A 12,144-nucleotide genomic window follows, 5' to 3' on the forward strand; every position below is an offset into this window, starting at 1 on the left:
GAAGGAAAGTTAAAACTTCGCTCCATTCACTCATGTAACCATACAGCTTTAGCTTCTGTAAAAAAAACATTGAATTTTACTTTATTCCTCCTCAATTTTATTTACTATTCAATAATTATTACATTAATTTAGCGTAAATGCTGCCTCATATTTTCTTATTTTAGTTGGCAATCAGTTCTGTTACCAGGTAATATATTATCACCTTATTAATCTGATGTTGAATATATTCCCAGATAAAAAAATTAACCCTTTCTTTTAATAAGAAAATACAATTTTAATAAGAGTAATTTGATTATGAAGTATTTCTGCTCTAACTTGAGTAAAATTTATGTGTTTTCTACCCACTGAATGAAAACAAACATGTTTTAACCAAAAATCCACCAGACCTGCGGTTTTCGTTAAACTGATTTGGAAAAAGGTTTTTGTTTTTTGTTATTTATATGAATTATTGCCATTTTGGTCCTTAAAATACCAAAATTTCCACTTAACTTTATATTTTGTTCCTTCTGATGATGTAATTTTTAAATATTAAATGATTTGATAATTTGATCAGTTACTCAGTAGTTGAGTAAACTTTTTACCAAATACTTTTTCACTTTTACTTGAGTAAAAATATGTTGAAGTGGTTCTGCTCTCAGTTTTACTCACCTCTGGATAAATGATAGACTGATATCTATTTTCTTGAAGTCATGCGCTCTACCTACACTACAGTGCGTTATTAGTGAATCAATTGGAACTAATTTCAGTGTAATAAACCATTAATTGACATTTAATGGTAGGTCAGTTAATTGTTTGCATCGCTGTGGGGACCATCAGGACGGTCCTGCAGCTCCTGCCTCGCTGCAGCTCCTGCCTCGCTGCAGCCAGCGGCGCTGCACAGCTGCGTCGGCGCTGCTCCCCTGACAATCTGCTCTTTAATAGCTAATATCAGGGTACATTTCCTCAGGCGCTGGGGTGGAACTGCGAGATGGAGAGATGCGCTGTGGGCATTTCTTTCAACCTCTACTCTCTGCGGTGCTGCTGTAAGGACACGAACACTCAAACCTAACAGGCTGCTGCTGAGTCATCGGTGTAATTCATCCCACCTCTCTGTGAGCAGACGCTCATCCAGCTCAGGCAACATGCATGTTCAGTAATAAAGAATCTGAGTGTTAAACGGCTGGCTGGACAACGACCCTCTTTCTGCCTGTTTCTATAAGTTTTAGACCACAAACCAGTGAAGTGGCGCCACTGAAAACTACTTCTAAGCTTTGACGATGCATTTTAAACTTTCCTGAGAAGAATGAATTTAAAAGCCAGCAGCAAACGAACAGATGTAACGAGAGATGCAGCTAATGGAGACGGTAAATCTGCAAAACACAAAATACTACCAAGCATTCTTGGTCTCGTTTCTAGTGCAAATATTTTAGTAGTAAAATACAAGTAACTTTTCAGTAAGATACAGAAGCTTGTTTCAAGTACTTAATTCCTTAATACTGATGAAAAAGTACTTATGTGTATATATATATATATAAAAAATAACATTGAATAATATAAACTAAACGCTACATATGTACTTGTTTACGGTAAACTTAGTGTTTGTCACTTGATGTTATTTTCAAATAATTAAAATAATATGGCCCTCTTAAATACCACTCTGCATTTCAAAATAAGAGTTTTTGTTAGTTTGCTAAAATGAATGATGTAAGCTAATTTCAAATTATGTCAATGGTAGCTATGTTACACATAGAGCAGCTTAGGAATGATGGATCATCTGGTGTTTACATGTCAGTTTGGGGGCTCCAAATAAAAATCTGCTTAGGGCCCCAGAAAGGCTTGGACCGGCCCTGATACGGTCCAGGCACTTTGTGTACAGCGAAAATGCTTTAATAATAACCTTTCTGTATATTGTGCTGCTCTAGCAGTTTCCATCCAAGTCGAAGGTAATGATAAAAGTCCAAAAGGTGAAAATTTACATGTCGATTTGTAATATTCTTACAGGCACTATGTTGTAATCCATATATGGTCATCACTCCTTCATGTTTGAGTGACTCAAAACGCTCCTTTTGTTTCAGAAAAATTTTAAAATTCTTTGAAAACCAACAGAAAGGCCACCTTTGGCGTTTTTAGATTTATTTTTTGGCTCTATGTATTTTTATTAATTGCTTTGGTGATTTTCATCCAACAAAATGTTTCGAGAGGGAAAGTAAGTCAAAACAAAAGCATAAAAGTTCAACTTTTTCATGTTTTTACAGCTTTTCAGGCGTTTTGAGAAGCTTTCTTTCTCTAAAGCAGGAGCATTTGAAAGATATTCGACAATTGTAGTGAGTCTAAACTTATTTAATAAGAATAAAACTATTGGATTTTGCTTATTGTGCAACAAGCATTTTTATTTTCAGCAAATAAATGTGAGAATTTAGCAAAAGAAAACAAAAAAGATTGTTTCCCCAACACATTTAGCTGTGGTGAAAATGTATTATTTATGAGTAATTTAGTCAGTTTATCAGTTTCTATTGCCCTATTTTCCCTTTAATTAAAATTGCTTTGCAACTGGAAGGGTGTCTGTCAAAGAATAAAAGTTGTAACTGATTCCAAACACACACATTGTGAGGAGCAGAAATAGAGAAGCAGTGCTTAGCTTCTTGACAAATATGGCAGTGTTTCACCATAATGACTTACACCGAGTAGCTGACTGCCAAAGTAATCTTAATTTGACAGCTCTGATGGCTCTGTGTGATCTGGACAACTTAAAACTTTTCCCCTTCAGTAATTCAAGAGGAAAAACTACAGCCTTACTTGTACTTGACGCCGTTTGTCAAGTTTCTTTGCTTAAAAACACAGACTTCAAATTGGAAATGGGAGTAAACGGAGTATTATTTGCGTGGCACAATCACACGTATTTTTAAAAACAGAAATGAGCAATCAGCCAGCATTGTTAACAACATAATTTCCATGAATTTAAGAGCAAAAACAAGCCATTTTAAATCCAGCAGAGCTCTGCCTCCCCGTTGTTTCCACCTCCTCTCACTGCAGCCATTACTCCACCACCAAACTGAGACTTTCATTAGAGCCCGTGAAACACTTCAGCCGTTCACATAATGCAGCATTTATCCGCCTTGACTATTAATTCTTCTGACATGTGAGCACATTAATATTCATTACCCAGAACTGCTTGCGATAAACCAACACCCCCCTTGTGCTCCTGAGATCTCAGGTCTGTGTTATAGAGTCGTGCAGGTGATATTTTTTAGGGAAATTAACTGATTAATGTTTGTTGTCATCTCCTTTTTTAAATCTGTTTACAGTTGCTTAAGGTGATCCAGGACTAGTTTCACATGTTGGCCTAAATATGCTGTAATTTTCCTATAAACTAAAAAATAGCTTTTTGTGGTTCGCCCAAAACTCAATTACTTCAGAAATTGACATCTTTTGTTATATTTCTCACCCATGGAGGTCGCCATTTTTTAGTAGTTGTTTATCATGTTGCGTTTGACTGGTGTAATTTCAGATAATGTCACGCTGTGTGAGTGAGGAGAATATGGATTGCTTCCCACACACAAAAAAGAAGAGCGCAGCGGCAGAGAGGGGAACACAATTCAGAAGGACCTACATTTGTGCTCTCAACATTTCTCTCCAGAAGACCTTGACTCATTTGTATGAGCAAAACTGACAAAGCTTATAACTGGTGATCGTTTCCTTAACAAGCTAAAAATAAATGCCATGCTGAGACAGGCAGAGCTGGACGCTCTTTCAAGTGCTAATAAAGCTATACCGCTGGCAAAACCACCGATCCCACCGGACCCTAAACTGGTGTTGCGAACCAGACACAAAGCCATAGAACTCCTTACTGGATCACACAGTCCGAGGTAAGTGTCACTCATTGTTTCCTTTATGAAGCTAAAAGACAGCTTCATAAATGAAACACCAGCAGGTCCTACGGCCAGCTCTGTCCTCTTCCTCTGTTTCTCCTCATCTTCATCACCTCTTGTGATTTCTGCATTCCCATTGATTTAAATGCGCTCCAGTTCAAATTAAAAAGGCTTAGATGCTGTTTTGGCTTAACAGAGGTAGCACAGTTGGAGCTTTAGACATTTAAAAGAAGACATTGAGGATAACTTCCTTTGTCACGAAAAGTAAACAACGGGCTGAAGTCAGATTTTAGTAGGATTTCTCTTTTGTCTTTGTAAAAGACCATTTCTCCTGCTAGCACTAAACTATCAAGTCTGTTTTGGTTGTATTTACCCAGAATGCCCTGTACTGTAGTCCACTTCCTGCTTTTGGAGACGTTAACTTCAACCAAACTGAGACCTTAGTTTTTAGGCAAACCAGAGTTCCCTTTTTTGATCCCCATCAGAGTTCAGTTATATGTTCACACTTCACCAAAACGAACTGAATCTCGATTAGCTGGTGGACTCCTGCCAGTCTGGAAACTGTCCAGCAATAACCTAACAGCAACAGTGAAACATATTGGTGGGAGTGTCATGATCTGGGATGCTTTGTTGTTGTAATCCAGCTTACTATAATATAATCCACCACTAAATTTACTGTGCATTTGATGATCTAAGAAAAAATGTGACATTATCTGCAAAAAATGAATAAATAAAGCTGAAGCTGAACTGGACCTTGCAACATGACAAGGACCTAAAACACACCTATAAATCCACAGAGAACTGGCTGAGGATTAAGGAATAGAACGTCCTGTACCGAGTCAGAACCCAGGCCCATTGTATTTCAAAAACAGAGACTCTCATTAATAACATACATGTAAATCTACATCACTTCAGCTCTATTCTGCAGTCGTAAATTTCTGTTACAATGAGAAATGGTTTTAGAGACCACAAATGGAAAATATAGTTTTCAATTTTTAATAAAAAAATCCCATAATCTTATAATTGAGTAACAGTGCAGCCTACGTGGGAGTTTAAGGTTCTAATCCAGAAAGAACAAATTAGCCTTGACATTTTTATAGGAGGGATGTAAATCTCTAAAATATTCTCTCTAAAATGCAATAATACAACTCATGTTGTGCATTAAATGCCGACAGTAGTCATCTTTATACCTTGGTGATATAGGACAAGCTGAAGAAAATTGATGGAGGCCTGGAGCCGAGATAGTTCAATGTTTCTGCTTCTTCTCTAAATTTCCAAAGTCAAAGTGCCAGCTTTTACAATTTCTGCTGACTAAGAGAAGATTATATTAGCCTGCACATATGTTCGTTCAGGAGACAGAAAAGGACTTATCAGCAGTGCAATTTGTTGCCAACTCAGAGCAACGAATAATCAGCATCTGGTTCCCATCAGTTGCTGAAAGATTTATTTTTTGCAAACCACTTAATGCGTGTTTCGTCCAGGACATAACCATGAAGCAAACACCTGGCCAACATCACAGGATTTACACCACTGCTTGCACACAACAGCAAAAATACACACTTTTAGCAACAATGTGTTGCTGCCAAAATTTTAATTAGAAAAATGGCACATTGGATAAAAACACAGAAAAGAATCACTTTTGGTATTCTCTGTTATGGAAGTTGAAATAAAGGGTGACATTAAGCCTTCATAGGTTTTTATTTCCTACAAAGAGTGAAAGGTGTTTCTGTTTTGATTATTTCTTCTTTCTTTACTTCAATTTTGCCTTATTACATCATTCTTTTGTGTAATAGTTCTTGGTTTATTCTTATCTTCATTGCTTTTTCAATCAGTCTTTTCCTTTCTGTTGTTTATTATTAGCTTCAGGAATTCACTTTTACCTTTAGAGTTCAGGTGTTGCTGTATTTTTCTCTAAATGTGGCGCTACACGTGTTGACTTTGGTCCAAGAAGTGTTGTTCTACAAAAACTGTGGCTCTTTTGGAGGCAACGTTACAAATCTAACTTGTAGCAGAGCATTATTTTTAAAGGGACGGGATTTTTTTCTTGGCAAACCTTCCAAACAAACCATCGTAGTTCATGTTAGCTTTTCCTTAATCACACTCTATAGGTTGAACTACTTTTAAATTGCTTATTAGAATATAAAGTTATTAAAACACAACACAATGTCGACTGGGAATCTTGTCAAAGTTAGTATGTGGATATATTGTCGTGCAGGACCATAATCTCTGTTTTCCCATGAACACAAGCAAAAACAACTAGAGTTTTCATATGGATGAAAGACCGAAAAATGTTTTCATTTTCCAGATATCTAGCTTTGTGTGAACTGAGCAGCTTAGCATTCCTTTTTTCTCAGTTTCAGCAGAGTAACTGTCAGTTTTTTACATATTTTTCTGAACTGACAGAGAAAGGACTAGGTGACCTGAAACAGCCGTAAAAAGAATGACAATGAGCATCGAGTGTTTTGAAGGTAAAAACCGGCTTCTGAAAATATGTTTCTCTAGAGGAACTAAAAATCACTCCTGTTCCCTCGAGCTTAAAAATCTGATATTTTCTCTCTAAGCTGGCAGTTTGCTGTGATCACATCAACCAGTATGTAGATAGTTACGATCCACAGAGAGTTTGTTCAAGGCCTAAATAGATTAAAGGTGACCTATTATGCTTCCTTTAACAGGTCAGAATAAGTCTACAGGATGCAGACGTGTTGCAGCGTAACGTCACATATGCAACATCCTGCCCCCATTTTCCCACTGGTGGGCAAAAAACTGCTTGCCGATGATAACCAGCATTGGTTTTAGCTGTCAATTTGTTAACATAAAGCACTAAATCTTAAATGTACGCCTGATATGAAAAAGGGACGTGGTGATTTACTACTAATTGTCAACACTACGACAGCTAGATAACAATCACAGTCAGGAAAAGGTTTTAATTAAGAAAACATAAGAAGGGAAAGAGAAGTAGATCAATTATGCTAGCTTGACTATGACAATCTTAACATGTCGATGTGGTGTGGAATTTGGTGTGTTTTGGTCCAATTTAAACAATGTAGACCTAAACACCAGCTCTGAGAGATCATCAGTAGAGCAGGTGCTTAAATTAGCTAATCAACCACCGTTCTGTTAGATTAGCTAATAGCAGCGGTAGCTAATCTATCACAAGATAAACATCAAGCATAAAAACTTAAGACTGTAATAGACTGAAAGTTATGTTCTTTGTGTGTGAAATGTTTCCTGTCTTATGGAGCTGATTCCTGATACATTAGCACCATTGTTAATCAGTTGCTATGGAAACGAGTCTGTGAGAGGGAGAAAAAAGAAGAAAACAAGGGTTTTCTGCATTGTTTTTCCCTTTGCAGTGGCGCACTGCACTAATTTAATCTCCAGGTTTCATTTTGTTAACAGGAATGGTTCTACCACGTCAGCACAGCTATGGATGGCCTGTAAAAAAAAAAATCGTCTTTTCACAATCCATGCGCAAAATTTCTGGATGTAAACAATAACATGCAAAGCGTCAATACAAACCGTGTTCATTAATTTCAAAATGGCTTTCAAAGGCCATTGTACAGCACATATTGAGTAAAACTGGCTGCCCAAATGTGCTGGAACTTAGCTTGGGTTGCTAGGTGACGGGCTGGGGTTGCTAAGTAACGAGTAGTGCCTGCTGAGTTTCGAATGTCTTTGAAACGGCTCACTTTCAGGACAACAGAAAACATTAAGTTATTGTCAAAAACTGGCTGGGTGTTTTTCTTAAGAGATCGGACTGTTTATAGAAGCAGCAGAAACCCAAATGGAAGTACAAAAAAACCCTGTGAATTATGCATATCCATCCAGTTTTAGAGCCTGTTACTAACAGCAGGAGGAGAAAGTGCATTTTAAGGTTAACGTTGCTGAGGTGCTGAGCTGCATAAAGCCTAGGGAGCGTGTGTCGGGGAATGCGTAGAGGGCAGGAAAACACAGACCTTTCCTGTCTGTGCCGTTGGGGACCTGCAAGGTGTTGATGCCCTTGGCGTTCTCCTGGTTGGCCGTTTCCTTAGTGACCGCTGAGCCTTTGAGCTTACTCTTCGGGGTTTCCAGGGCTTTTAGCTTCTTGGCATGTTTGGTGCCCTTGTAGTGGGCCAAGGCCTGGCTCTGTGAGAGGACCAAACAAAGATATATTTAGCAGGCGAAAGCAGCAGAATGTAGACGCAGGATGGAAAATGAAGAATAATACATCTATACAACAAGCTAAACAGGATTAGCAGAGCAATGGAATGGAAATTTTTATTTAGTAAGTGTTTTATACTGCTTTTTGTTTTTGCACCGGCTAAATAAATTACACAAGAAAATCTATCATACAAGACATGTTTTTTCTTCTTTGTAGTAATTCTCTTTTCTATAATTTCTCAAATATCCAACATATGATACAAGACAATCACTGAGCAGAGAAATGCAGTCAGCAGGATTTAGGGCCAGTGAAAAAAGCCAAAACCAAAAGAGAGGCCTAATTTGGAGAAAGCTGCCTGGAGCCCACTCTGAAACATCTTTGGAAAACCACTGGACTGGTCCTAATCCTTCCATTTTTAGGCATTTTGTGTCCAATCAGTGTGCTTTGTTCAGTGGAGGAATGGCATGAAAGTGAACACACAACGAATAGCAGAGAAAAAAAAAAATCTTCCCTGCTATCCAACTTTACCTAAATGAGAAGGTGGAGCAGCTAAAACACATTGTAGAAATCAACTAAAGAGACACAAACTGCTGGGAAAATCAATACTTGACTGCAGAAAACAGACTTTTGTTGCATTATTAAGGTTTTAAACGATGCATAAAACCTGAACACTGACAATCCTGGAGATCAGAGATGATTTTTTTTACCTGTACAAACTTTGAAACATAACAATATTTTCTTTTTTTATTCTAAAACAACCATATCTTCTATTATTCTGGCAAAAGTTGTTTTAGTTTCAGAATCTCATAATGAAAGATTTATAAATATTTGATCTAATGTTCACGTAATTAATACACATGTTTACAAGTTTTTTAAAAAAATGGTAGAAACCCCATTTTCACATCTGACTCCCATAAAAATGCACTGCAAAAAAATATTTTTGGTCTAGTTTCTAATTCAAATAACTACAAAACAAAACTAACTTTTCAACAAGATAAAGAAGCTTGCTTTAACTCAATTACTCCTTAATATTGATGAAAAAGTGTTTGTTTTTCTGGTAGATTATATAATATCAAAAACAAAAGATTGAGTTATTTGAAGACATTTTACTCATCCTTATTAGGTGAACCAATAGTTGCAAGAAGTGAGCAAGGTTCCTTAAAATTTCCGCTTTTCTTTTCTCAATTGACAACAGAATTGTGCCGATTAATTAAAGCTAAAAATATCGTGGATGAAGCATTGTTTGATTTTACAGTCTGAACACGTGGATTCACTAACATTCACCTTCAAGACAACAAATTGATCCAGACACACAGACAGGAGAGGCAGACTCTGAGCTGTCCTTGTTTACCGCTGAGGATTTCCCAGCATACTTTGCCTGTGGCAGGTGTAACCCGTGTTACATTCTAGGATTAGTAGAATTTGAAGTAATCCAAATTAAAATCAATCCAAATGATCCCTTAAAAACTAGGTTCGTCTGCTGGAGTAGGTGGCAATTTGTAAAAACACAGAGACAGCTAGGTGGTGCAAAAATTGGTGAGTTGTATTAATATTTACAATATATACAAGTTAGTCCACAGTTTAGAGTCCAAAAGAGTTCCTTATACCAAGGCAGTCAACCAGTCTTTGTTGATGATGAAAGGGAAAAAACAAAATAATAATAATAATCCAGTTCCTTCAATGAAGACTTGTTGGGCTGAATCTCCAACCAGTTCGGAAGAGTTTCCTCAGATAATAGGTGTTGTATTTCCGGATCCGCTTAAACGGTTAGCTCGCCAGTCTGGTCAGCATGAAGCCAGACAATCCTTGCTGTATTCCAGACCCTTCAGCCACTCCTTGAGCGGGGGATCTGCAATACACCTGGCCTGTGTAAACAGGCCTAAATAATCAATTTACATGTACTTTCTTATAATTGCAGGAGTTTACATAATAATTAAATGCAACTTATGCAAAACAGTATTTTTACACAACAATAATTTCGGTAAGCATTTCAATTTGAATGTGCTTTAGATCGATGTATAATTACAACAGGCTGGGGAGACTAGTGCTAGCATGCTAGCTCCCGAGCAAACCAACCGTGATCTTTACGACGTTCGGTTGATTAATCGCCCGTCTGCAAGTTAACAGAGGTACACGATTGAAGAATATACAATAGATATCTGAAAACCGCTTTGGGAACAGACCAGAAGCCTACCTGTACGTCAGGGTCCGACAGCGTTTCCTACCTAAGGTGCGATTAGCAGCCATATAAGCCGTAGCTGTCAATTTAGGACGCTGACGTGCAGCTGTCACATGACGTCAAACCCGCGCGAGAACAATGTTGTTCTCGCCTGGTTGGTGTTAAATAGATTAAAGAAAGGGGGATTTTAATTAAACTTTTAAATAAAAATAAATTAAATCTAACAAAATGGAAAATAAAATAAACTAAATCTAATACAGAAAAATTATCCTGGTTACACAGGAAAGAAGCCATGAAGGAGGGATGAAACTGCCTCTTGGAATAAATAAGTCAGCCAGTTTCAGGAATGCATGGATTATTATTTATGGTCCACAGCTAAACAAAGGTCAGCATCGCCTGTTTTGTTTTCAGCGTTTAACTCAGTCAATGCTGGTCCACGGGCTCCCCCTGGTGGTCTGTGAGGTACTGCACGTAAACGACCGTTTATTTGCCGTGACGTCATCTCGAAGTGCGACGCTACCGCTAGCTTAGCAACGGACCGTGTTTAAAGATAATGATGGATAAATGGCTTAAAACCGGGTCACTCAAAAGAAAATCAGAAGATACCAGCGGAAAGAAAACAACGCCAGGATTACTTACATGATCGGAGGAAGCAAAGTCAAACCTGACGGAAGGATTCGTGTCGTTCATTAGCCGTGAATGAGTCTCAGTTGGTGAGAACTGTCCTGTGTTTTACGACGTCGCTTGCTTATAATGCTCTGCTCGCACGTCACCGGCTATTGTTACTTTTGTCAGTTATTTTTATTTAATTAAAATGCATGAAATTGAATGACATAAATAGCTAAATACACAGGAATGGGTGAACTGTTTTTATATTTACTGCCACAGAACATGATTTCCGTTTCTGCCAAAGCAACTCAAGTCTGTTTTTCTTTCAATGTGCTTCTAAATGACAAATAGCCCCAAAATGTTATTAATTCACACAACACTTTGTAAAAGAACAACTTATTTTTTTATTTCCACGTGTTTGAAATCACTGAAAAGCTTTAAGAATCAGCAAGTAGCTCAAAACGTCCTTGACTTGTATGGTTTTATCGTGGCCAAGAAAACTAATATTTAAATTTCTGGTTGTAAATTTTAAGATGTGTTATTGCAGGGACATTTTTAAGTTAGGTGCTCTGTGAGTGCTTGTTAATTGGATTAAATGATCTTCAGCTTGACCATTTTAAAAATAATGCTTTAGATGCTTAATTTTTCTAAAAAATGATTGTAAGCTTTCATTGTTTCTCTTCAGGCCACACATTTTTTCAGTATTTTCTTTTGGGATGATTTTCTCTAAGCAGCATCACTTTTTCAAACTTGTCCTGGCATGTAACCATTAATTTGACCCCATATTCATCACCTTGCAGGTACCAAAGACCCGGCTAACGGTTTGTCATGAGTCTGCTGTTTAATGCAGCCTTAGCGATATTTCATCTTTTATCAGCGCAGTGAAATGGAACGCCCGGATTCCACGTCTGGTGCTCATTTTATTAAATCCAGGAGTGAAATGATTTGTTTTCCTCCCAGGTGCGCTTTGAAGAAGACATGGAGGAAAAAAGAAAAATGAAAAGAGTGATGCTGTAATTCCTGAAGAGGTTAAATTCAGATCCGGAGCCATTATCACAGAACTATTTCAGGCTATTTGAAGGGAAGGATTCATTTAGTTTTAGTGTTTTAAGTTTTTATTTTGGTCTAGTTTCTAGTGCAAATATTTTAGTACACTTAAAATACAATAAAACTAACGTAGCTGTAACTTTTCAGCAAGATATAGGAGCTTATTTTAAGTAAATAATTCCTTAATATTAATTAAAAAGTAATAGTTCCATTGGGAGATTATCTCACTTGTATCATGGGAAATTGTCTTGTTATAGGTGAAATTACTTGCCAGTGGAACTAATATTTTTTAAATTAGTATTAAGGAAATAAGCTTCTTT

At 37.2% G+C, this 12,144-nt stretch overlaps 1 protein-coding gene across 1 annotated transcript in view; it reads right to left on the minus strand.

Annotated features, from left to right (window-relative positions):
• The window catches only part of znf385d (zinc finger protein 385D), a 97,288-nt gene that overhangs the window by 21,434 nt on the left and 63,710 nt on the right, over positions 1 to 12,144 (minus strand). The window contains exon 4 of the mRNA XM_023331120.1: positions 7,805 to 7,973. Coding sequence (XP_023186888.1) covers positions 7,805 to 7,973 — 169 coding nt within the window. The remainder of the gene's footprint in view (positions 1 to 7,804; positions 7,974 to 12,144) is intronic.

Source organism: Xiphophorus maculatus, chromosome 3, assembly GCF_002775205.1.
Source record: "Xiphophorus maculatus strain JP 163 A chromosome 3, X_maculatus-5.0-male, whole genome shotgun sequence".
Lineage (NCBI taxonomy): Eukaryota > Metazoa > Chordata > Actinopteri > Cyprinodontiformes > Poeciliidae > Xiphophorus > Xiphophorus maculatus.